We start from the raw sequence: 25,100 nt of genomic DNA on the forward strand, positions 1-25,100 counted from the left end.
AACTTTCTCCTTATATCCTCTCTCTATCTCTGTGTCCCCCACTCTGGGTTCTGTCCCTTTTTCTCTCACTGTCCCTACTCCAGCCCCTTGCCAACGGCCTTGGTCCTGGCGGGGATTCGAACCGGCGCACAGCGGAGCTGGAGGAGGCCCTGGAGAGGCAGCGTGCGGAGGTGTGCCAGCTGCGGGAGCGCCTGGCGGTGTTGTGCCGCCAGATGAGCCAGCTGGAGGAGGAGCTGGGCACCGCCCACCGCGAGCTGGGTAAGGCCGAGGAAGCTAACGCCAAGCTCCAGCGCGACCTCAAGGAGGTGAGGCCGGAGCCCCTGCTGGGCTGCCCTCTGTCCCTCCCTCCCCCTAACCCTCCCCGTCCCCCTTCGCCCAAAGTCACAGAGCTCAGGAATGGTGCAGCCTGGATTCAGTCCACAAGCTGTGTGGACTCTCCTCCTCTCTGAGCCTCAGTTTCCTCACCTGTACGATGGGATTTATGACCCTTGCCAGAGGGTTGGAACATGACACATACATGGTAGGCGCTCAATGACTGGTCGTAGTTAGGTTATCGTTGGAAAATTCTCTGTGCTTCTAAGTTGAATTCCTTTGTCTGCATTTCACCCCATCCTGGCTGAGGCCCCTTGAGCCTAAGTCCTATGCCCCTGGGACTGCTGGGAAGTGTAGGGTATGGATTCTGGAAGTTATCTGATGAGAAACGAGAGTGAGCCTTTTTCTTCATCATTGGGACTTTCGCCTCCGATTTTGAACCTCGGTGGCACTGGGACCTGTTGGAAAGTGTGGTCCCGCCTCACGGGCTCCCAGACGGAAGCCCATCTCCCATGAGACCCTGGGGCACCGTCTTAGGTTTTCTAAGCATGTGTGACCCTGGGGCTCTTGGGAGATGCTGCCTCCTACATGGAAGGGACTTTTGTTTTTTATGAGACCCTAGGGCACTTGCTCTGTGGTTCTAAGCCTAGGCTGTGCTAGAAGTTGCTGAAAACCTAAGGCCTGGATTTTTTTTTAAGTAGTTTATTATTTTTTAAGTAGGCTCTGCCCCCGGTGTGGGGCTTGAACTCATGACCACCAGATCGAGGGTTGCATGCTCTACTGACCGAACCAGCCAGGCGCCCTAAGGCCTGGATTTTTGAGGGAAGTGGGCCAAGAAGAGTGAAGACTTCCCTTCCATGGACCTTAGGTCATCCATAGGGGGAGGGTCTCAGACAGTACTGCCCTAGAAGCTCATGGAAAGCGTGGTACCACCATTTCAACCCTCCGGTGGTCGGTCGGGGTCTTACCGTCGGCTATTCCTGGGAGTTCTTGGCAGGTGTGGTTCCATCATTCTGACGCCCCGATACGGGAGACTTCATTTCCCAGGATGCCCTGGGGTGTCTGATCCGGGGTTCTAAGCCTACACTCCCACCCCCCCCACCCCCCGGGGCTTTCTGGGAGCTGTGGTCCACGTGAACTTTTGCCCCCTCCGCAGGCGCTTGCGCAGCGGGAGGATATGGAGGAGCGGATCACGACGCTGGAGAAGCGCTACCTGAGTGCCCAGCGTGAGGCCACGTCGCTGCACGACGCCAATGACAAGCTGGAGAACGAGCTGGCCAGCAAGGAGTCGCTGTACCGGCAGGTGAGGGCGTGGCCAGGGAGGTGCTGTGGGGGCGAGGCCGTGGCCCGTGTGACCTAGCTTCTCCCGCTCTCCCCGTCCCCCATCCGTGTCCTCCCCCAGAGTGAAGAGAAGAGCCGTCAGCTAGCCGAGTGGCTGGACGACGCCAAGCAGAAGCTTCAGCAGACGCTGCAAAAGGCCGAGACCTTGCCTGAGATAGAGGCCCAGCTGGCCCAGCGTGTGGCTGCGCTCAACAAAGTGAGGAGAGGCCAGGGGCGGGAGTGTGGGGTGTGGCGTCTGGGGATAGGACGGGGTCTTCCGTCTAGTAGGGTAGGAGACTTGCAGCTGGGATTCTGGGGAAAGGGGCAGCGCCCGGGGTCCAGGAAAGTGAGGGAGCTTGGAATGCAGGCAGGGCCTGGAGGTTTGGTGGGGGGTGTTTTCTAGTCTGTACTGAAAGGATGGCTCTGAACGCAAAAGAGACAGAACAGATCCTGAGGAAAAGACGGGGCCTGAATCCTAGTGCGGAGTCTGTAGCCCTTCGAAGGAGGAGCCTGGAGCGCGGGGGGCGGGGCCTGGCATCCAGCCTTGGGGGAGGAGGGACCTTGAGCCCAAACGAGTCCTCGCGGAGCAAAGTCACAAGCCTTGGGGTTCCGTCCACTAGGCCGAGGAACGTCATGGGAATTTCGAGGAGCGGCTTCGGCAGCTGGAGGCCCAGTTGGAGGAAAAGAACCAGGAGCTGCAACGGGTGAGCAGGCGGAAGACGGGAGAGGGTGGGGCTTTGAAGCGGCGGGGGGGCGGGGGGGGAGGGCAGGGGGAGGAGCTGAGGTGAGGGGGCAGAGTCGGGGGCGGGAGCTGAGAGCAGGGGCGGTGCTCTGGGCCGGGTGGGCTTGATCACCCCCTTCCGGCGACTTTTGGGCAGGCCCGGCAGCGGGAGAAGATGAACGATGACCACAACAAGCGGCTGTCAGAGACAGTGGACAAATTGCTGAGCGAGTCCAATGAACGGTTACAGCTGCACCTCAAGGAGCGCATGGGGGCGCTGGAGGAGAAGGTGTGCCCCGACCCGACCCAGGACTCCAGTAACCTGGAATCCTGGACCGCCTCTTGCCCGAATCCCGGGGCCCCAGACCTTTCCCCGTAATGTTAGTTGAGATCCCAAACCTGGGCATTGCGAGTTCGAATCCAACAGACTTCTCTGGTCTGGCTGGTACCATTCTTTCACCTGGTCTAAACACCCCGAGGGCTGAATTCTGGGGCACCCAGAGCCTGAGTTCTTGGCTTTTCCCCAAGCCTCTGATCCTTGGCACCCTCAAACTTTGAATCTTCATGATGCAGGATGCCAAATTCTGGGGCTCCCAGGGATTCCCCTCCCCAGATGCATCTTTGGCCCCACAACCCCCATGCCCTCCAGCTCACTAGTCATGCCCACCTCATTCCCCTGGGGTTGCCTTCGGCCAGTCCCTGGACACTTACAGCCCCCAGGACATGCCTGTTTCAGGCTCCACCCCTCACTGCACCCGTGTCCTCCACAGAATTCACTGAGTGAGGAGATCGCCAACATGAAGAAGCTTCAGGACGAACTGCTGCTCAACAAGGTAAGGAGGGGCCTGGAAGACCCCGGGGGTGGGGGGGATGCCTGGGACCAGGGACACGGAGCGGGCATTGCTGGGAGGGGAAGGCTGTTTCTCGGGGGATGGGGCAGATTCTGACGCGGTGCTTCCAACTTTCTCCCACCAGGAGCAGCTCTTGGCAGAGATGGAGCGGATGCAGATGGAGATCGACCAGCTGCGGGGCAGGCCACCATCCTCCTACTCCAGGTGACAACAGTCCTTCTGCCCACAGGAGCCCCCTTGGCCAAGCGCAACCTTTCTGATGGCCGGGTCTTCCCCACCCCCCACTCCCTGTCCTCCCGAAGCTTCCGCTGACTCCTGTTATTTTTGACGCCTGGCTTCATGACTTCTGACCTTTCCTGACCTCTGACTTCAGATCCCTCTCCCCGTCCCCTGACCCCAGGCCGTTTCCCATGACTCCTGACCTCTCTTCCCTTTTCCTGACCCCTTGGTCTCTGACTGCCATCTCCGTGCCCACAGGTCTCTCCCCGGTAGTGCCCTGGAACTTCGTTACTCCCAGGCACCCACATTACCTTCTGGTGCCCACCTGGACCCCTATGGGGCCGGCAGTGGCCGGGCAGGCAAGAGGGGCCGCTGGTCAGGGGTCAAGGATGAGTCCTCCAAGGTCAGCAGCCACCTCTGGGGCCTGGACTGAGCAGGGGGTGGCGTCCAATGGCTCTGAGAGGGGGCTGGGCTTAGAAACAGGGTCTCCTGGACCCATGCTGTCTTTTTTTTCTCCCACAACTCCATCATCCCCACTTGCCCGAACATCTGTTCACGTGGATATCCTGCTACCTGGTGAGAACTTTACAGGAATGATGAGGTGGGGAGAGGGGTGGGGTCTGGGGGATGGGCAGGGTATAGAATCCTACAGTGGGGGTGTAGGTGAAGAAAGGAAGGGGGCTGGGTCGAGGGAAATGGTGGAATCAGGAGACGGGATAGAGTCATGGTTGGTCGAGGCAAGGGACTTGTCAAGAGACAAAGTCGGGTGGGATCACATGGTGTGGCCAGTCATTTTCAGGGGACATGGGCAGGGTCATGGAGGGTGGACAAGATCAGTACAGGTGAGGGAAGACCCAGCACCTACTTTGGCCACCACCCACCTGGCATCCTTCTGTCCCCACACAGAGACAGGAGTGGGAGCGGTCTGCCCCTGCGGGGTCCATGCCACCCCCGTTCCCTGGGGAGCTGGATGGCTCAGACGAAGAGGAGGCTGAGGGGATGTTTGGAGCTGAGCTACTTTCCCCCAGCGGACAGGCCGACGTGCAGACGCTGGCCATCATGCTTCAAGAGCAGCTGGAAGCCATTAACAAGGAGATCAAGTGAGCACTGGCCCAGTTTTTCTCTGCCCTGCCTGAGCTGACCCCATAGCCCCTCTGGCTCTGGAGACTGATCTGAAGGTCTGAGCGTATCTCCTGTCCTACTATCTTCAAGGAACTCCCCCAGCCCAACTCTCCCTCCAGTAACGAGGATACCCCAGGAAACACCCAGAAGTCTCCTATGTTATGTGCTTCTTATCTATCTATCTATCTATCTATCTATTGTTTTATCTATCCATCTATCTATATGTGTATCCATCTATCATCTTTCTATCTATTCCCCATCCAGTATTCACAATTGCCCAATACACCAAAGACTGCATCCTGAAATGCCAAAGTTCTTAAGCCACTACACCAAGAGTCCTCTGATACACCATGGAGGTCATGGCTTCACACAACTAATGCCCAGAGTCCCCCAGTATCCCAAGAATCTCAACACAACACAAGGTCTCCAATCCAAAACACCAAGAATCTCATCCTAATACTTCAAGAACCTCAACTCAAGATACCAAGAATTTTTACCTAATATAACAAGAATCCTCAATTTATTATAAATCCTCCACTGCCATAAAGTCTACCCTCATTTCCCAGAAATTGCCCTATTTGGCAATTTTCTTTTTTTTTTTTTTAATTTTTTTAACGTTTTTTTTATTTTTATTTTTTATTTATTTTTGAGACAGAGCATGAACAGGGGAGGGTCAGCAAGAGGGAGACACAGAATCTGAAACAGGCTCCAGGCTCTGAGCTGTCAGCACAGAGCCCGACGCGGGGCTTGAACTCACAGACCGCGAGATCATGACCTGAGCCGGAGTCGGCTGCTTAACCGACTGAGCCACCCAGGCACCCCTTGGCAATTTTCTAACAACAACTCTTCGCGGGTCTCAGCAGATATATCAACATGACCACCACTTTCCATCCAAAGTCATTCATTCTGAGTTGAGGCATCGATTCACATACCAAATGACTCCGTGAACTTCCACATCCTAGGTGGACCTCAGAGTCTTTGATCTTATTCTGATCTTATTATGATCTTGCTCTTTTTCTCTCCTCCTTGGAATTTGACCTCCCGCTCTGTAATCTTTACGATTTTACAGAACCATGAGCTTATCATCCTGGTAGCCTTGATGCAGACCCTAATCATCCTGTTGTCCCCCATTGCTCCATGATCTCTGGAACTATGATGATCCCTTGACTCCCATTGAACCCATGAGGCCATGATGAATACCCCAAGACCCTCTAACCTCATTGTGCTTTCCCCAGAAATTCTTTGTGCCCCATCAAGCCTTCCTGGCCCTTTGGGATCCCCAGACTCTGTCCCCCATTGCCTGCCTCTGTCCTCTCATGCACTCTCCCCCCATTCCCTCCTCAGGCTCATCCAAGAGGAGAAGGAGACAACAGAACAAAGGGCTGAGGAGCTGGAGAGCCGGGTGTCTGGCTCTGGCCTGGACTCACTGGGCCGCTACCGCAGTAGCTGCTCACTGCCCCCCTCCCTCACTACCTCTACCCTTGCCAGCCCCTCCCCTCCCAGCTCTGGCCACTCAACACCCCGTCTGGCACCTCCTAGCCCTGCCCGCGAGGGCACCGACAAAGCTGTGAGTGTTCTGAAATCCTTCATTTGGTGGGGTGGCCAGGGGAAGTCAGATACAGGGCTCCCCAACAAACAGCAACAATAGCCCCTCACACCAGTGATTTTCAAAAGTAACCTTAGCTCTTCCTAAAAGTTCCAGCTTAAAGGGCATAAAGCCTGAGCTACTGAGTTTATGAACCTTAACTTGAACTTTAGTCAAATCTGGCCTGCTTTTACCTGTTTTATGCATTAAGTTTCTACAAGGTTTTTTTTTTTTGTGACTAAACATACATTTGAGAACTACCATTAGATCATCAGAATTGACCTTTGGGGAGGAATAAGGTTTATTAGGCCTATTTTACTGCCTTAAACCCAGTTTCCCAGCTTCCAGAATGAGTAACTTATTAGCTTTCCTTGAGTCTGAGCAGATCCCACTTCTGACACCAGAAGCTAGGCTACATGAACACTGGTCAAGCTCCAGTGGGACTCATTGCTGTTATATTTCTGCAACTCACCCCTACTTGATCCAGGCTACCTTCAGAAATGGTACCCAGAACCAAGGCCATTCCAGACACTCCCTAGTAGACATCCCAACTAATGAAGAGCCCCCAACATGACCCCTCCAATTCATTTCAGGATCTCTGCTTTTCTGTCCCCAGAATCATGTCCCCAAGGAGGAAGCTGGTGCTCCACGAGGGGAGGGACCAGCCATCCCAGGAGACACCCCACCTCCCACTCCCCGCTCTGCCCGTCTTGAGAGAATGACGCAGGCCTTGGCACTGCAAGCAGGATCCCTGGAAGATGGGGGGCCTTCACGGGGAAGGTCAGCAGGGACAAAGGATGGGATGGGGAGGGGCTTGCTTGGGAGGATGTATCAGGGGATGGACAAGGACTTGGGAGAAGAGGAGACATCCTAGATGGAGTCGGCCCTTACTCTGTCCTGCTCACCCAGTGAAGGCACCCCAGATTCCCTGCACAAAGCCCCCAAGAAGAAGAGCATCAAGTCATCCATAGGCCGTCTCTTTGGCAAGAAGGAGAAGGGACGAATGGGACCACCAGGCCGGGACAGCTCTTCTCTGGGTGAGTACTCTGATGCCAACCCTGTTTTCCTTTCTCTCTCCCTTTCTCCCTTTTGCCCTTTCTCCCTTTCTTCCTTTCTTTATTCCTTCCTTCCTTCCTTCCTTCCTTCCTTCCTTCCTTCCTTCCTTCTTTCCTTCCTTCCTCCCTCCCTCCCCTCTTTCCTACCTTCCTTTGTTCCTCCCTTCCATCTTCTTTTTCACAAATTCACTTGACATTCATGTGAGTCTAGGATGTGAAAGGGGTCAGACTTAGCAGAGGTAGCAAGAAGGAGGAAGGACAAGGAGAAGGTACTCTGAGCCCTGCCTGTGTGACTTGGTGGGGAGAAGGCTAAACAAATTTATTTCATTTACCTCTTTTTAAAAATGGTTATTTCTTTTGAGAGAAAGCGTGCAGGAGCAGGGAGAGGGGCAGAGAGAGGGAGGGAGAGAATCCCAAGCAGGCCCCACACCATCAGTGCAGAGTCTGATGTGGGGCTCGAACTCATGAACCGTCAAGATCATGACCCACGCTGAAATCAAGAGTTGGGCACTCAGTTGACTGGGTCACCCATGCACCCAGCCTATTCTTTAGTAGAGAAGGAGAGAAGACCGCTTAAAGGCAAGGCACATGGTGTGCTGAAGCCTGCTCGTACTGGCTTGTGAAAGCCAACTTGCAGGCATTTAGTGAGCTGCTTGACATTACCTTGGTAGCTTGAAATTTGTGGGATTCTTTCCGCCATGGAAACCGACAACCACTACAAATCGGGGAATACCCGCTCCCTCCCTGGAGAGCTAGTTGTTAAACATTTACCACCTTACCAAGGCCAGCCCCGGGAAGACATCCCCATTTTGGGGATGTCCCCAATTCACTGCCTGGGAGGTGCAATTGGTTCCTGCTTGGCTCTGTCATTCCCTCTCTGTGGCCTCATTTACGACTCCCTCGGGACCTCTGCTTCCCTGGCATCCTTCTCAGCATCCCCCAACATCAAAGAATCTCCTTCCCACTTGAGACTCTCCAAACTCTGGCCCCTCCCTGCCTCCAGCAGGAACACCCTCAGACGAGACACTGGCCACGGATCCTCTGGGGCTAGCCAAGCTGACAGGCCCAGGAGACAAGGACCGAAGGAACAAGAGGAAGTGAGTGCATGCGTGGGGGGGGGGGGGGGAGGGGGGGAGGGGAGGGCTGGTGGTCATATGCGAGAAGAAAATGCTGGAAGGGGATTTGCTTGCCTGAGAACTTGGGAACCCCCAAGTTTTTATCATTTTTTTTCCTCTTCTTTCTTGATTGGACTGGGGGAGACCACTTACAGAGATTCACTTTTTTTTTTTTTTTCTTAAAACCTCCTTCCAAATTTTCTACTTTCATAAAAAGTGCTTTGGATGCTCACTTTGGCAACGCATATACTAACACTGGAACGATGCAGAGAAGATAGCTTGGCCCCTGTGCAAGGATGACAAGCAAATTCACGAAGCGTTCCATTAAATAACAAAAAAGGGCTGGGGGGGGGATTTGTGGTAAAGGGGCCCATCCTGGAGGGCTGGGGGTCTCTACTCCTGAGAGCTCCTGCCCTAAGCCTCTGTCCCCCAGGCACGAACTTCTGGAAGAGGCCTGCCGCCAGGGCCTGCCCTTCGCCGCTTGGGATGGGCCCACCGTGGTCTCCTGGCTGGAGGTACTGGGGCCCAGAAATGCCCTGATCTTGATCCCCAACTCCTGTGACTGTGACAGCCCTGCCATTGAGTGCTGCCCAGCGCCACCCCGCATCCTCCTCGTAGCCCGAAGGGGGGGGGGGAACGGAGGCCAGAGGGGGATGAGGCCCCGGGAGAGGTCAGCCTCGCTGTTGATCTAAACAGCTTCCTCCTTCTTCTCCCCCCATCCCCTGCCCCTTTGGCCATGCCCACCTCGGCCCTACGCTCCTGTGGTCTCTCTCTTTCTCTCTCTGTGTCTCCCCATGTCTCTGACTGCATGGGATTCTCTGTGTCTTCTCTTCTGTCTCGCTCTCCATCTGTGTTTTTGTCATTCCCCACATTTCTTCCCATGTCTCCCTCCCAATGTCATTGGCTTCTTTCTCTCCCCATCTCTCTCTCATCTCTGTATGTCTCTCCTCATCTCTGTCTCTCCCCGTCCCTCTTTCCCCTGTGACTCTGGGGGTTACCCTCTGACTCTCCCCCTTTTTCCCCCTGCTGTGTCTCCCCCTGACGCCCTCTTGTCTGCTTGCCTTGCCCCGTCTCTGTTGCTTCTCACCACTAACTTTCCCACCTCTCTGTCTCCCCCCTCTCCTTTTCTTTCTGTTTCTCTCCTGTGTCTCCCGTTTCTCCTCCCATATTGTCTCCCTCTCCATGCGCTGTCTCTTCATTCCCTCCCCGCCCCACCCCTCCTCCGGCCCAGCTGTGGGTAGGCATGCCTGCATGGTATGTGGCCGCCTGCCGGGCCAACGTCAAGAGCGGTGCCATCATGGCCAACCTGTCGGACACGGAGATCCAGCGGGAGATTGGCATCAGCAACCCCCTGCACCGGCTCAAGCTGCGCCTCGCCATCCAGGAAATGGTCTCCCTCACCTCGCCCTCAGCGCCCGCCTCCTCCCGCACGGTGAGTGTTCGGAGGCCAATCCCAGCCCTTGCCGCCTCAGGGCCCCGCCTCTTGTCCTCAGACTAGCCAATACTGGGCTCGCTAACTCCAGCCTGGTCTCTCAGACTCTCTCCCCTTGATCCCTGGGGTCGAGGGGTGGGATGGGGGGTGGGGTGGGGTGGAGGGTGGGGGAGGTGTTCCTCCTCAGGTCTCCGTGCCTTCCCTGTACCCCCACACCTCAGTCTGTCTTATACACAGTGGACCCCATCCTGGAGAAAAAGCCGAATTCATGTGGTTCCTTATAAACCCCTTGATGAGCACCCCCCCCACCCCCCACCCCCCGGCTTAGCACATGCTGCTCCTTTTCCTGGAGCACCACCCCCCGCGCCCCCCACCCCCCACCCCATCCTGTTTCTCCTTCTTATCCTTGAGGCCTCACCTCAAATGTCACCACTTCCAAGAGGCCTTCCTAACCCAGCAACCGAACTGGTCACCCGCCCCATCACCCCAACACATTAACACCTAATTTTCCTCCCTAGTGTTTATTGCCTTGTAATATTTATCCTTTGATCCATGAAGAAACTAATTCAGGAATTGTTAACTCCTTGCCCTGCTTGCTATGTGTGTGTGTGTGTGTGTGTGTGTGTGTGTGTGTGTGTGCGCGCGCACGCGCGCGTGTTTATCTAAAGCCCTTGAATGTAATTTGCGGACGTCATTACTGGTTAGCTTGAAAAATTACTTCTGCAGGGCACCTGCTAACAATAAGAACATTCGCCTATGTAGCCACCGTGCCCTCATATCCAAGGACGTTACCATTATCATCAAAGTCATCTATTCAGTCTATTTTCAAATTTCCCCTCGTGCATCCCAGACCCTACCAACTGTGCACTCGTGAGGAGCTACATAAATGTTTTTGAATCAGTGTATGAATTCCTAACCCGTGGGGTTGCTGGGTGCAGGTGGCCAATAAATGTGACTACCCATCCCCATATCACCCCCCCTCCCCGCTCCAAACTTTTGTCCCATTGCTGTATCTGCCACCTCATTGTGAACCCATCTGTGTGAGGTCAGAGAGGTGACGCTGTGCCCAGAACCACACAGCAAAATACCAGCAATTTACCTAAATTTGTCGGACCCCGGAGCCTTTCTTCTTCTTCTTCTTCTTCTTCTTCTTCTTCTTCTTCTTCTTCTTCTTCAGTTTATTTATTGTTTTTGAGAGAGACAGAGACAGCACAAGCGGGTAAGAGCCAGAGAGAGAGGCGGGTGGACAGAGATCCGAAGCAGGCTCTGTGCTGGCAGCAGAGAGCCCGATGCAGGGCTCGAACTCAAAACCCGCGAGATCGTGACCTGCAACAAAGTCAGGCGCTTAAGAGACTGAGCCACCCAGGCGCCCCCAAAGCCCATGTTCTTTTGCCTGGTACACAGTAGGTGCTCAATAAATGATCATTTGTTTTCTCCTCCGGTGCCTGACCCAGAGCAGTGACTGTCCTTTCTGAGGCAGAAAGCAGCATGTATATAAATGGATCTGGCCTGGGCCTCTAGGAATACTACCCCGTTCCCCTCCCCTATCCACGAGCCCTCTCTCAACCTCCGTAACACCCCTTGTCCCTCAGTCCACAGGAAACGTGTGGATGACACACGAGGAGATGGAGTCCCTTACGGCAACGACCAAGCCTGTGAGTGCCCCCTGCCGGCGACCTTGGGGGTGGCACTAACTGTCCCTGGGGAGGGGTGGGGGGGCGAATCTCTGTCCCTTCGTCTGTCTGTTCGTCCCTCCCTCCCTCCGCCGTCCGCCTGCCCCTTAACCCACCCCTTCTCTCCCCTCTTCCCACTAACGGGTCAGGAGACCAAGGAGATCAGCTGGGAGCAGGTAGGGGGCGTGGGGCGGGACGTGGACGCATGAACAGGCTGTGCACGCTGCATGCACACCCCTCTTTTCCCAAGCCCCACCCCCACCCTGGCCGCAGCGTTCCATCACCACCGCGGGGGGGGCGCTGCACTGAGCTGGGCTTTGGACCGTCTAGTTGTGGCTTGTTGGGGGTCCGGTGTAAGAGTCTGGACTTTTCCATTGTTAGCGTGGGGCATGGGCCATTCCATTATCGTGAGTTGCGGGGGTCCAGGGCTGTTCCACTGCTGTAACTAGAGGGAGACATCGAGCAGTCCGTGTTCTCTATGGCTGGGAGGGAGTGGGACCGGTCCGTGTACTGGGGCAAAAGGGAAAGCATTTTGGGGAGGCGGCAGGTCAGGCCTCAAGTTGGGGAGGAGGAGGAGGAGGAGCTACACTTGGTTCTCAAGAAGGGGAAGGCTTGAACTCCCCTGACCTAGGTTAGACTGGGGTCTTTGCCTCCAGTCAGGGGGAGGTATTGATTGTTTCCTTATGCTACAGGGAGTGCAGGACTTTGGGCTGATTCAGAATATTGTCCTGGGCCAGATATAGCATTAATATTTTTGGACAGTGCCGGAGTGATGGATAGATCCATTATCGTTTGTTGTGGGAAGAATCCGTGGTCCTGACTTGGGGGGAGTAGTGATGTTGGACTAATCCATTGTTCTAAGCTGGGACAGTGCTAGCCTAGTGCTTCGCACACCGTGCTGTTCAGGTGCCCGAGGATCTTGTGAGAATGCAGATTCTGATTCAGTAGCCTTGGGGTGGGGTCTGAGATTCTCCAGTTCCAGAAAGTGCACAGGTGATGGTGATGCTGCGGCTCCACGGCCCCTACTCTTGAGTAGGCAAGGGTCTATTCTGTCATTCCGAAGGAGTAAGAGACAACTGGATTGGTCCATTGTCCTGAGCAGAGAATGACCATTGTCCTCATGTGGGGTGGAAAAAGAACAACCTTGGGTCGGGGGCTGGGGTGCACCCTTTCATACACACATGGGAAGGGGTCAGAGGGCCTGACCCCTCCCCCACCTGCCCACGGCCCCAGATCCTGGCATATGGTGACATGAACCACGAGTGGGTGGGCAACGACTGGCTGCCCAGCCTGGGCCTGCCCCAATACCGAAGCTACTTCATGGAGTCGCTGGTGGATGCCCGCATGTTGGATCATCTTAACAAGAAGGAGCTCCGGGGTCAACTCAAGATGGTGGACAGCTTCCACAGGTGGGGGCTGCCCGGCCAATGGGGACAGCCCAGGGGGGAGCCTCACTCCCAGAGTCTTTGGCCAATGGGACTGGTGAAGGGACATTCCTTGGACTATCCTTGGCCCTTTAGCCTGGGTTCTCAGGAAATCCTGACTTCCGTGCCCTTTCCACAAATAAGATAGTTCACTAGGAAAAGTCCACGTCCTCGAAAAGCTTAGTTAGCTAGTTGACCCCATACCCTGCCCAGGGGAACCAATAGGCCCTGCCTGTTGGAAACACCCCAACTCCTGGGAAGGTCAGCAATCCATAAAACTGACCCTGTGGAACAACTCCCCAGCCTTTCCCAGAAGACCGCAGCCAATGGGGAGGGAAGAAACAGCAGCCATTGGGGTTGTCCAGGCTCATCTGTGACCCCACTTTCCCTATTGCTCAGGGTGAGTCTGCATTATGGGATCATGTGCCTGAAACGGCTCAATTACGACCGGAAGGACTTGGAGCGGAGGCGGGAAGAGAGTCAGACCCAGATCCGAGGTGAGCAGGAGTGTAAAGGTCTCCCTGGCAGCCAGGTGGAGGATTTGGGAACGGGTAAGGGAGGAGGTATGATTAGGGGAGGCGGGGGACTGGGAAGGCAGGAGCAGGGGCCTTTGGTGAGGGGGTGGAGCCAGCATGGGGGCGTGGCCAGGATGAGGAAATGGGGGTAATTGGACCAGCTAGCAGCTGACAGTCCCTTCTGTCCCAGACGTGATGGTGTGGTCCAATGAGCGGGTCATGGGTTGGGTGTCCGGACTGGGACTGAAGGAATTCGCCACGAACCTCACGGAGAGCGGGGTGCACGGGGCGCTTCTCGCCCTGGACGAGACCTTCGACTACTCCGACCTGGCCTTGCTCCTGCAGATCCCCACGCAGAATGCGCAGGTGAGCTACCGCTCGGGCCACCCTGGGCCACCCTGGGCATCCCCACCTCGCAGACTGCACGCTGCAACCCTCCCTTCACCTCTCGTCCCCAGGCCCGGCAGCTCCTGGAGAAGGAATTCAGCAACCTCATCTCCTTGGGCACAGACAGGCGGCTGGACGAGGTGGGCGCGGCCGCCGCCGAGGGGTCTCAGCTCCTAGCGGCACCTCTGGGGTCTGAGCCGAAGGGGTGGGGCTTGACTTTGCGGCGGGACGCGGTTGGAGGCGGGACTAGGGCAGGGGCGGGGTTAAAGGAGAGATGAAATCCGAGAGGGCTGGCGTCAAAGGAAGCGGCTGACTCAGACCCCGGCTCTCGTCCCTCACCCTCTGTCTGGCCCCTATACCTAGGACAGCGCCAAGTCCTTCAGCCGCTCCCCATCCTGGCGGAAGATGTTCCGAGAGAAGGACCTCCGAGGCGTAACCCCCGATTCAGCTGAGATGTTGCCCCCCAACTTTCGTTCGGCCGCAGCAGGGGCCTTGGGATCTCCGGGGCTCCCTCTCCGCAAGCTGCAGCCGGAAGGTGGGCGGCTCCCAAATGCGGCAGCCCCTCCTCCCTTCCCCTTTCTCTCTCTCGGTGTGGGAAGAGGACCAACTCTACATTCCAGAAGCCTCCCTCCGGGTTCCGAAATGGCCTAGTCCCTTCTCCCCCATCCAAGAAAAATGGATTGCTCAGTATGCCACACCTCGGGGTGTGGAATGGATTACTCCCGCACCCCCTTTCCAGAGTGGGAAATGAATTCGCCCGCTGTCACCCGGGGCACCCTAGATGAATCCAAGGCTGCGGGGGGCGGGGTGGGGGGGGGGCTTGGCGCTGGGGGAGAGGGAGGGAAACCGGCGTGGAGCCAGGCGTTCGGTGTTATTTCGGGAGGGGAAAATCCAAGAGAGGACGCTTGAGTTTGAGGATCAGAGAAACCCTGCTCTGTGCGTGCGTGCGTCTGTGTTTGTGTGTGTGGTTGACACGCGCACCAGACTGAACACACCCCCTGCTCTCCTTCCAGGCCAGACTTCTGGGAGTTCCCGGGCAGACGGCGTTTCGGTCCGGACCTATTCCTGCTAGTGTAGGCCTCCAGGTGAGGACTGTACAGGGCGATCTTGGGGGTCCGGGGCGGCACAATGGATCTTCACTGCTCCACGTACTGCCCCGGCGTCAATGCAGGTGACCTCCCTCGGACGGAAGAATCTTCCAGAGGCTGGGCTGTTCCCCCTCCTGCCCAGAGTATGGTCTCGCCGGGGAGAGCGGGCGGGGGAGCTCGCGCCGCGGACCGGACCATCTGTACAGACAAGCGGGGAGTGCGCGTCCCCGCCTCTCAAAAGGACTGGGCCTGGACCAAACCACACGAACTGGACTGAGAGGGGGAAAGAAGAGGGCGGGAAGAAATCCCGCCCCAAACTTCCGCCTCCCTTTTCTCTACTTTGTAATTTATTGATCAGTTTCCGATGGGAGATGGGGGCCCTTTCCCCGCGGGAAGGGAGCGGGGCTTCCCTCCCGGGCCGCATGCTAGGAGAGGCTGCCCGCTCCCCTTTTTCCTTCCCCGTCGCGGGGCCCAAGTCTTCCTTCTTCGTCCGAAAGGAGGGGAGGGGGGACTCGCTGCTACAAGCCTCGCCCCACGTGCCACTCATCCCCGCCCCGCCGGGTCAGGTCGCCGGTGTCTGGGGTCAGCTGCGGGCGGAGTCCCCTCTTCCTCCCCAGTGTCTCGTGTCCCCGGGGCCTCTCCGCCCCCCGTGCTGTGGCCGTGTCCGTGCCCCGGGGGTAGGGGGTGCAGAACTGCGCTCCCGGTTCCCCTCCGGCTCCGGGGTTTGCATGGGAGAATCCTCTTTCCACGATGCCACTGGGCGACGTGGCGTGGGGGGAGGGAGGAAGGTGGGGGAGCCCTCGCCCGAGACTCTTGGTCGGCCTCCCTGCCCCAGGCGTCACTCAGTGATCACGGGTAAAGAGAACTGTTTCAAAAAGCTCCCGTGTTGACTGATTTATTTGCCAGGACCTTAGGGAACCAACCTCCTCAAGAACCCAGGAGGCCACAGGGAGTGGCCTCAGACTCCCTCAGACTCCTCAGTTCCCAGTGCCCCCCCGCGCGCTCCCTGGTGCCCTGAGAATCCAGACCCCACGCCTGACAATGAGGTTTCGGGGAACATGTTTATTCATATTCAGTTCAATAAATATGGCTCGTGGGCAGGGGTTGGAGGGCGAGGGAGGTGCGTCTGCGCCGCAGCCGCGCCGCCGGGTCAGGGTTCCGGAGTTTCCAGCATGTCCGCCAGGGCTCTGGCGAGGGGGGTGCAGGGGTTAGACAGCCGAAGTGTTCAAAGCTCACCCCAGGCACTTAGCTAGAGATCGCTAATCTGCCCATTTTACCGACAGGGAAATGGAGTCCCAGGGTAGTCCATAACTCAGGGGTCAGTGCCTTTCTAAACAGGGCCCTTAAATTGCACCCCCCCCCCCCCCCACTTACTGGTACAGGGAGGAGGAGAAATAGTCGACGTAGCTTCCTGCGGGAGAAGAGAGAAGAGGCTTGAAGGGGAACCCCACGGGTGAAATTAGGGGGCCACTTATTCACCGAATCCGGAATCACGACTAGCTCCGCCCCCTTTTCCCTAATTCCTTCCCTCAATTGAATTCCTTCTATTGGGACTCCTTTCAAGGTCCCGCTCCTTCCTCCTTGCTCTGGGCGTTCCCATTCTCCCGGAGCCCGGGTCCTTCCAAGTCTACCTGCTTTGGCCCCGCCCATTCGTTTCTAGGCCCACCCTTGAAGCCTCTACCCCTTCCCTACTGGGCCTCAGCATCAGTCCCAAACCCTCCCTCGGCCCAGGTCCCGCCCCTCCGCGCGCGCCCCGCTCCACCCGTAGACTTCCAGCCTTGGCCACGCCTCCGCGCCTGGCCCCGCCCCAAACCTCCCGAGCCCGCCTGCGGGGTTTGGCTCCGCCTCCACGGAGTTTGCCACGCTGGGCTTCGCCCGCGCTCACCTGGAGTGCAGACCGTTTCGCAAACCAGCGGGCAGAGGTAGCAGAACTGGCAGTGCTGGGGGCGGGGATGGGGAGAGAGAAGTTTAAGACGAGATCAGGGGCGGAGCCAGGTTGGGGGCGGGTGCCGTACAGGGGCCTGAGGCAGAGGTTAAGGTCAGAGGCGGAATGGAGTGCGGCGTTGAGGCGGCATCAGGGATAGGGGGTTGGGTCAGTTTGAGGACAGAGGCTAGGGTTTGGGACTGTGGGTGCCCAGGGGGTTCCCGGGCATCCTGGGACTTGGTGGAACCTGGGTCCGGGGAACGTGTCACCTGGCACTGGTCGCAGTGCTCTCCCATGTTCTCCTCGTCACAGTGACAATTCTCACATTCAGTACATCTCTGGGGACGGGAGGATTCTGGTTTAGAAGGAAACCCTAACCCCTTGTGGGAGCCACCCGCCAGTCCTCCACCCCGCCCCCTGGACAGGTCCCCAACTCCTGACGGTTCATTACCTCTGCCCCCCTCCCCCGCTCAGCATCTTGCCTCCAACCCACTTTCCTTCCCCCTTGCTTCCCCTGTTGCAGGGCGACACCACATCCCTCTGTCACTGTGGGCTAGACGTGCGGGTGTTTTCTTCGTCCCTTCTCCCTATTCTCCTTACAGCCTGCCAGTCCCCCGCCCCATTCCACCTGCCCCTTCCACCCTATGGACCCTCCCCTCTGTCCCCATATCTGCAGGTACAGCTCAGACCTCACTCTCTTTTTCCTAGACCAATGCCCCAGCCTCCTCCCCAGCTCCTGGCCTCCAGTCTGTCCCCTACATGGCCCCAGAAGCGTCTTGCTCTGGCACTGCCCCTGCCCCTGCCCCTCCTTTGCTCAGAGCAGTCCCAAGGCACCACCTTAGAGCCCAGGGACGAATTCCAGGGACAGCCTGGATTGGACCTGGGCTGGGGACTCACATTGCAGAAAGAGCAGTAGCCACACAGAGACCCCGGCTGGTAGTTCCCGTACTCCCGGTCACCCTGCAGGCCTGTGGGGACAGGAGAGCAGCGGTGAAGCCAGCTGACCCTGTTCCTCCCTGCCCCCACCTGGCCAGATCACTTACCAGTGTCCTCACCACTTTCCTCCTCACTGGAGCCACCTCCAGCCACCTCCCTCCTGGCCAGTGGGTTAGGGATGATGGTGAAGGGGAGCTCATCTTCCTCCAGTGCCTCCTCCTCCTCTTCCTCCTCTTGGTGGTCTTGGCTCAGAGGGGCCTGAACCTCAGCCTTCCCTTCCCTCCTCTCCTCCTCCTCCTCCTCCTCCTCCTCCTCCTGACTCAGGCTGAGGCCGTGACCTTCCTCCTCATCTTCTTCATCCTTCTGGTCCAGGCTGCCATGCCGGGTGTGCTCCTCTCCCTGTTCTGAACTTTCATCATCTTCTTCATGGGAGCTGTGGCCCTCTTCCTTCTCCTCTTCCTCCTGAGAATCTCTCTCCCTCAAATGGCTTCTATCCTTGATCCCCATGTGTTCTGGGGGCTGGGGGCTAATCTCATCTTTGATGGATCCTCTATGGCCAGTTCCTTCATCTTGGTGGCCTTGTTGCCTGTGGCTGGGAGCCTGGTGGCCAAGCTTGTCAGAGACGTCCGCATCTTCCTCCTTGGGGACCTCATGGTGGTGATGGTCTGGGACCGCTGATTTATATTCATCTGGAAAATCCTCTTCCTCGGTGCTCTTGTGGCCTTGGGGTTGGGAGCTTGCAACGTGGTGGCTGAACTTGACTGTGATCTCCTCTTCCTCCTCCTCCTCCTCCTCCTCCTCTTCTCCAAGGCTGTGAGTATGTCTGGGACTCTGGTGCCAGTGTTCAGTGGACACATCCTCTTCCTCATCTTCTTTGTCTCCATGGCCTCGGTGCCTGTGGGCCTGGTGTCCATACTCAGTGGACATATCCTCTTCCTCATCTTCTTCTCTGTGGCCTCGGTGTCTGTGGCTGGGGATATGATGATGGTGTTCATCTGAGACGTCTTCATCCTCTTCTTTCCCGTGGCTGTGATGCCTGTGGGTGTGGTGTCCATACTCAGTGGAGACGACATCGTCATCATCATCATCAACATCGTCGTCATCTTCTTCTCCGTGGCCTTGGTGTCCGTGGCTGGGGACATGATGGGGATGTTCTTCTGAGACGTCTTCATCCTCTTCCTTCCCGTGACTGTGATGCCTGTGGGTGTGGTGTTCGTACTCAGTGGAGATGACATCTTCATCATCATCATCAACATCGTCGTCATCTTCTTCTCCGTGGCCTCGGTGTCCGTGGCTGGGGACATGATGGGGATGTTCTTCTGAGACGTCTTCATCCTCTTCCTTCCCGTGGCTGTGATGCCTGTGGGTGTGGTGTTCGTACTCAGTGGAGATGACATCATCATCATCTTCATCAACATCATCGTCATCTTCTCTGTGGCCTCGGTGTCTGTGGCTGGAGACATCAGGGGGATGTTCTTCTGAGATACCTTCATCCTCTTCCTTCCCATGGTTGTGATGCCTGTGGGTGTGGTGTCCGTACTCAGTGGAGACGACATCATCATCATCATCATCATCGTCATTTTCTTCTCCGTGGCCTCGGTGTCCATGGCTGGGGACATGATGGGGATGTTCTTCTGAGACGTCTTCATCCTCTTCTTTCCCGTGGCTTTGGTGCCTGTGGGTGTGGTGTCCGTACTCAGTGGAGACGACATCATCATCATCATCAACATCGTCGTCATCTTCTTCTCCGTGGCCTCGGCGTCCATGGTGGCTGGGGACGTGATGGGGATGCTCATCTGAAGCATCCTCATCCTCTTCCTTCCCGTGGCCCCTGTGCCTGTGGGCCTGGTGTCCGTACTCCGTGGAGACAACCCCTTCCTCCTCGTCTTCATCCTCCTCCTCTCCGTGGCCTCCATGTACATGCCTGATGATATGATGGTGATGCTTGCTGGACACAACTTCACCCTCGTCCTCATCCTCATGGCTGTGGCTTCTGTGGCTGGGGAAGTGGTGCCCATGCTCGGCTGAATCGTCCACATCTTCATTCTCATGACCTCTGTGCCCACGGGCTTGCCGAGCATGCTTTGTGAAGACTCCCTCATCAGGGACATCCTCCTCTCTGACCTCCTGGTCTCGGTACCTGTGGTCTCGGAGTCCGTGACTGTATTCCCCGGAGACATCTTCGTTCTCTTCTCCGTGGCCTCTGTGGCTCCGGAATTGATACTCTCTCTCTGTAGAAACATCCTCCTTCTCATCTCCATGGCCTCCGTGGCTGTGGATGGGGTGGCCAAACTCACCTGACACGTCCTCCGAGGGCCCCACGACTCCTGCATTGTTGTTCCAGTTGCTGAGGCCTGGCCCAGCCCCTCTCAGCTGCTGGGTCATGGCAGGGGGGAGGAGCAGGCTGGCCAGGGCGGCCCAGAGGAGAGAAGTGTGCACCCGTGGCCCACGTTGGCCCATGGGGACAGACAGGCAGCAGAGCTTTGCCCAGGGCTGGCTCCAGCTGCTGCTGTGGCTTTGTGGATGAGTTCTGGTGTCCTTGTCCCTTTTGGGGTCCTTCTCGTTCTTTCTGTCTGTGTCTTTCCTTCGCTGTGTCTCTCTCCGTCTCTGCCTTCCTCCGGCCCTCACTGCTGGACACCCCTCTGAGGCAGTCTCAGGAGCCCCCTAACCCCCCTCTCGGGCCCTCCCTCCCTAGTTCCAGCCAATAGGGTCTCTCTCCTCCCCTCTCTGTGGCTAAATTTACTTTCCGCCCTGAGTTATTCTGGGTCAGTCCCCGCCTGCCCCTCCCCTCCTGTTCTTCCTCCCAGCTGGGGAAGGGGTGGGTGAAGGGGTCTCTCCTTGGCCAGGAATGGGGGCCAAGGACTTGACTTTGGACTGCCAACAAGTTCACGTTTGGCAGCTGCAAAGGTAATGGATAGAATTTTAGTGGGCCAAGTTGGGGGAGCCTGAGGCATGGGGGAGGAGGGCAGAAGGGACGCATCTGAGAGGAGAGACCCCTCCCGTGGAAGACCGGGGGTTAGACTGGGGGGAGCTTCTGGCCAGAATGGGATCCTCTGTTGAGAGAATGGATGACAACATGGAGGCCCTGGACACGGGTGGAGACAATTGGCCCCAACACACGCACCTGTGACCTCCTGTCCCTGGAACTGAGAGCCAAGGGCAGGAGGCCAGGCCGGGCCAGGGCTATAAATACAGCAAGGGGGTAGGGGTTCAGGTTACCCAGCTAGGCTGCAGCTGTCCCTGTCAGAGCCGGCAGGGGACACGTGGCCCTGCTTATCTATGTGTCATTATCTCCTGTTCCTCACCCTGCCACTACTGCCCTGGCTTTTGGGTCCCCATCCTTCCTTATGGGTCACCCGCTCTCATTCCTGTCATTTAGTTTCTGAGGGTCCCCGCTCCCCCACCCCCAGGATTCTGTCTTCCTGTCACTCTGAACCTCTGCTCTCCACCCAACTCTCGGTCTCTCTCTCTGTCTCTCCCTGAGGCAGTGTACCCGCCCCCCCATCTCTGTTCACCCCCTTTCTGATTCTCTTCCTCCCACCTAAATGTCAGTGCCCTCCACCCGTGGATTAATTTACCCCTTCTCTATCTCTGGCATTCCCTCTTGGGTCCCTGTCCCCCTCTTTCTGGTTCCCTCTTCCCCTGGCTCTGAGTCTCTGTCCCTCCTTCTCTGGATCTTTGCCCCCTCTCTCTGGTCTCTGGTCCCCTGTCTCTGTTCTCTGGCTCCTCCCCCCTACTCTGGGTTTTTGTTCTCCCCTTCTCTGAATTTCTGTCCCCCTCTCTCCGAGCCTCTGTCCCCCTGTGCGTCTCCTTCTGGTCGGCCCGTCAGGCCCTTTGCCCCGCCTCTCGTTCTACACGTCCACAAGACTTCCCGCCCCCCAGATCCTGCACCGCCCCCCAGATCCTGCAACGCCCCGGGCTGAGCTGGGAAGTGGCGGATCCGGTTGGTCCTGGGCGGGTCTGGAGTCAGGGTTGGCCCGGACGGAATGTAGGGAGCCGGATAGGTTGCGGCGGCTGCGGCAGCATGGTGGGTCCGGAGAAGGAGCAGGTACAGCGGCCGGACTCCCGGGTCTGAATGAACAGGGAGCTGGAGGCTTAGCCTCCTGGTTCCCGGAGAGGAGGGCGCTGGAGACCCAGATTCTTGGGTCAGACAAAGGAGAGGGTCGTGGGGGTCGCTGGGGGGGCTCCGGACTCCTGGGTCCTTGGGGACAAATACGAGGGAGGCTGGGGGAGGAAAGCGCTGGGGTCCCGGACTGCTGGGTCCCCGGGTAGGGTGAGGGGTGGTGGACGACTCCGGGTCCTATAGGACTGAACTGGAGCCCTCCCACCTCTTGTTCCTGTCCCTAGGGCTGGATCCCCAAGATCTTCAAGAAGAAGACATGCACGACATTCATCGTTGACCCCACAGACTCGGGGTGAGGAACTCGCCCCAGGGACCGAGCCCAGAGCATCCCCGGAGCGTCCCCGGAGCGTCCCGGCCCACCGACCCCACTCACCTACCCCCCCACCCCCTTATGTCATTGTGGACACTCCCAAGGGCGTTCCCGGTGGCGCTCTCCCTCGGGGGAGGGTTTGGGTCCCTGTGGACGCTTCCAATTTCCCTTGCCTGGTCAGAGTCAGTGTTAAAGCCCCAGGGCTTGGTTCTGTTTCTTTCCTTCCCTGCGTCTCCTCTTTGTGTCTCCTTGCCTCACTTTCTCCTTTGGCTGTTTCTGTTTCATTCATTCATTCATTCATTCATCCGTCCGTCCATCCAAGAAGCCTTCATTCAGTGCTCCCAAGGGAGCACAATTATCGGGAGCACGGGCCCTGCCAGGGTTCAAATGTCACCTGGGATGGGTGCTGTGTGGCTTTGGGTAAATCATTTCACCTCTCTGGGCCTCATCTGTCACCTGGACAGACAGACAGGCTGCCTCCTGAGTGGAGCATGTATTGTGAGGATTTAAACAAGTAAATGCTTGTGATGTTTCTGGAACAGCTCCCAGCACATGGTTTGCGCTGGAAAAGGCCTGCCATCCCCCCTGGAAGATAGCAGTTACCACCGTGTGCGGGCCCCGTGCGCGGGCTCGGTGCCCGGGGCCACTTGCGTGAGTCCCGTGGGGTGTTTGCCTCCCTTGAGGAGCTCCCGGCTTTCAGTGACGGTCTCTCCAGTGGATTCTGGCCTTGTGGTTGTTTTCAAGACAATCTCTGGGGCGTGGGAAATGTCAGCATTCCTAACGTTGAGTGTGCTGTGAACACATTAGCACAGTGTGGCTTGCGATTATGTATAAATAAACAGATCTACATTACTGGGGGGTGAGTGCTCTAAACCTTTCTGCTGATGGGGAGTGTGGCCAAGGCAGTTTCGGAACCTCTGGGCTGGTGGGAAGAGGACCAGAAGGCACGGAGACAGGAACTCGGCAAGACTGCAGCTGGCCCTGCGGGAGCCCCGAGGAGAGTCTGGCTAAGGCTGGGGAGGGGACACAGGGTGTCACTGGTGGCTAGTGGAGGAGGAGGAGCCAAGGAAGTGGCATTTGAAGGATGAGTTGGAGTTTGACAGTTGAAGGCAGTATAGAGAGAAGAGGTGGGGTGGGGGGTGGGGGGTGAAGGTGGTTCCAGGTATGGGATGTGCAGCAGGTGCGGTGTGGCTGGAGAATGGAGCGAAGTTCAAGGTGCAGAAGGGCTCTGTGGCGGAGGGTGGGGCCGGACGGCCCTGGGCCTCACCGGCGGGGACCTTGGCCTGGGGGTGCTGGGGTGCTGTGGGAGGGGCGGGGTCAGCTCTGGGTGTGGAAAGACCCGCTGGGACTTGTGTCAGGTTGAATAGGAGTTCTGGAAGGCCCGGAAGAGGCTGGGCTAGGGTCTGGGTGGGACCAGAAGAGGCCTGAGCCAGGCCACAGCTGTGGGGACACAGGGCTGGGACAGGGGCAGGAGCTTGGGGACTGATGGATTTCAGGAGTAAGAGGGGAGTGAGAAGGGGGACGATGGCTCCTGGACCTCTGGTCTGGGACCTGGGAGACAGTCGGATTGTCCCTGAGATGGAGAATCCAGGAGGAGGAGGGGCTGTGCTGGTAATTCTAAGACTTGGGTTTTTTTGTTCGTTTCTGGTTTTTTTTTCACGGAAGAGTATTTTTTTTTTTTTAGGGAGAAAGAGTGGGAGAGGGGCAGAGAGAGAGGGAGACAGAGAATCCCAAGCAGGCTCGGAGCCTGACAGGGGGCTCGAACCCACGAATTGTGAGATCATGACCTGAGCCAAAATCAAGAGTTGCACGCTTAACCGCCTGAGCCCCCCAGGTGCCCCGCGTGGAAGAGTATTTTTGAAAACCTGTCTCTGAACACCTGAAAACAAACATGCCACCTCAGGCCACCCCAGTTGCTAGCACATCCACAGGTTTTCCACCTCCTGCTTCTTTCCCTTGCGTTCCTTGCTTGGCCTCTGGGGGCATCGAGTTTGAGACCCAAGTTGGGAAGCCATGTGGCCCAGGGTTCTGGGAGGCGCAGAGAGAGAGAGAGCGAGAGAGCTCGAAGGCCACGAATGATGCCGGGACAAGGCAGCTAGGGAAGGAGGGGTTCCCTGCCAAGGAAAGGAAAGGGTTTTTTAGACTCAGAGCCTTTTAGCAGTGACCAGTGCTATTTAATGATAGTCACCTGAGACCTGAATAGGGGCCATTGTATTTGGGGACATGTCGGTAATTGCTGATGTTATCAGGAACAGTTTCAGCTCTGGTGACTTCACAGAGGAAGAAAGGTAGGAGGTGAGAAGTGCAGAGAGGGAGTCTGCCAGTTCTGCTCACCAGAACTTTCTGCAATGGGGGCAGTGTTCCGAATCCATATCCGATATGGCAGCCACTGGCCACATGTGGTTCCTGAGCACTTGAAACGTGGCCAGAGCTGAATTTTTAATTGCATTTAATTTTAATTTATTTAAATGTAAAGAGCCACCAGTCGGTTAAGTGTAGGACTGCTGATCTCGGTTCAGGTCATAATCACAGCTCGTGAGTTCAAGCCCCATGTCCGGCCCTGCACTGATAATACAGGTCCTGCTTGGGATTCTCTGTCTCCCTCTCTCTCTGCCCCTGCCCCACTTGTGCTGTCTCCCCCCACTCCAAAAATATATATAAGTAAATAAACTTAAAAAAATAATTTTAAAAAGGTGTAAAGAGCCACATGCGGCTATGGTCTACTGTATTAGACGGCTGAGGTTCTGGAACATTCCATGAAGGAGTTTTGCCTACAGGGCTAGTGGGAAGTAGATGGACGGTAATGAGGGGGTCCAGGGGTGGGGTTGAAACAGGTGAAAGGATCAAGAGGGTAAACTGAGGCATGCCGGGTCCCTGAAGGTAGACTCAGAAATGAAGAAGGATGTGTCCTTCACTGTAGTTCTCTGTGCCAGGAGTTGGGCTGAGTGTATTCTGTTCATCCTGTGTGGATTGATGGCCATTCTTTTA

At 56.9% G+C, this 25,100-nt stretch overlaps 3 protein-coding genes and 1 non-coding gene across 8 annotated transcripts in view; 3 read left to right on the forward strand and 1 right to left on the reverse strand.

The window, feature by feature from the left end:
- The window catches only part of PPFIA3 (PPFI scaffold protein A3), a 29,456-nt gene extending 6,492 nt beyond the window's left edge, over positions 1-22,964 (forward strand). Inside the window, exons 7-30 of one of the 2 annotated variants that reach the window (XM_086690362.1) lie at positions 84-305; positions 1,469-1,615; positions 1,715-1,849; positions 2,253-2,336; positions 2,511-2,642; positions 3,124-3,186; positions 3,329-3,408; positions 3,682-3,826; positions 4,336-4,523; positions 5,890-6,112; positions 6,747-6,910; positions 7,040-7,167; positions 8,189-8,282; positions 8,734-8,815; positions 9,532-9,732; positions 11,325-11,387; positions 11,555-11,581; positions 12,639-12,814; positions 13,229-13,326; positions 13,535-13,710; positions 13,803-13,871; positions 14,095-14,266; positions 14,745-14,816; positions 22,027-22,964. In XM_086690362.1, the coding sequence (XP_086546488.1) occupies positions 84-305; positions 1,469-1,615; positions 1,715-1,849; positions 2,253-2,336; positions 2,511-2,642; positions 3,124-3,186; positions 3,329-3,408; positions 3,682-3,826; positions 4,336-4,523; positions 5,890-6,112; positions 6,747-6,910; positions 7,040-7,167; positions 8,189-8,282; positions 8,734-8,815; positions 9,532-9,732; positions 11,325-11,387; positions 11,555-11,581; positions 12,639-12,814; positions 13,229-13,326; positions 13,535-13,710; positions 13,803-13,871; positions 14,095-14,266; positions 14,745-14,803 (2,928 nt within the window). In that variant the 3' untranslated portion in view covers positions 14,804-14,816; positions 22,027-22,964. Of the gene's footprint in view, positions 1-83; positions 306-1,468; positions 1,616-1,714; positions 1,850-2,252; positions 2,337-2,510; positions 2,643-3,123; positions 3,187-3,328; positions 3,409-3,681; positions 3,827-4,335; positions 4,524-5,889; positions 6,113-6,746; positions 6,911-7,039; positions 7,168-8,188; positions 8,283-8,733; positions 8,816-9,531; positions 9,733-11,324; positions 11,388-11,554; positions 11,582-12,638; positions 12,815-13,228; positions 13,327-13,534; positions 13,711-13,802; positions 13,872-14,094; positions 14,267-14,744; positions 14,817-14,902; positions 15,697-22,026 lie in introns of those variants that run through there. The other variant, XM_086690363.1, reaches the window with a different exon arrangement.
- LOC147573738 (U6 spliceosomal RNA) lies at positions 8,528-8,631 on the forward strand. Its single transcript, XR_015245185.1, has one exon. It is a non-coding gene; the product is annotated as a U6 spliceosomal RNA (small nuclear RNA).
- HRC (histidine rich calcium binding protein) lies at positions 15,862-20,350 on the reverse strand. The gene is made up of 6 exons (XM_086690364.1): positions 17,787-20,350; positions 17,641-17,711; positions 17,013-17,081; positions 16,705-16,759; positions 16,194-16,230; positions 15,862-16,006 (listed from the first exon to the last, which is right to left on the reverse strand). Exons 1-6 carry the CDS (start codon positions 20,137-20,139, stop codon positions 15,970-15,972), a joined length of 2,622 nt encoding a protein of 873 aa, XP_086546490.1. The 5' UTR covers positions 20,140-20,350; the 3' UTR covers positions 15,862-15,969.
- The window catches only part of TRPM4 (transient receptor potential cation channel subfamily M member 4), a 40,322-nt gene continuing 35,654 nt past the window's right edge, over positions 20,433-25,100 (forward strand). Inside the window, exons 1-2 of one of the 4 annotated variants that reach the window (XM_086690360.1) lie at positions 20,433-20,586; positions 22,027-22,094. In XM_086690360.1, coding sequence (XP_086546486.1) covers positions 20,528-20,586; positions 22,027-22,094 — 127 coding nt within the window. In that variant the 5' untranslated portion in view covers positions 20,433-20,527. Of the gene's footprint in view, positions 20,587-20,919; positions 21,728-22,026; positions 22,095-25,100 lie in introns of those variants that run through there. The other 3 variants (XM_086690358.1, XM_086690357.1, XM_086690361.1) reach the window with 3 other exon arrangements.

This window comes from Puma concolor, chromosome E2 (genome assembly GCF_028749965.1).
Source record: "Puma concolor isolate L17-30 chromosome E2, mPumCon1.1.hap2, whole genome shotgun sequence".
NCBI classification, from domain to species: domain Eukaryota; kingdom Metazoa; phylum Chordata; class Mammalia; order Carnivora; family Felidae; genus Puma; species Puma concolor.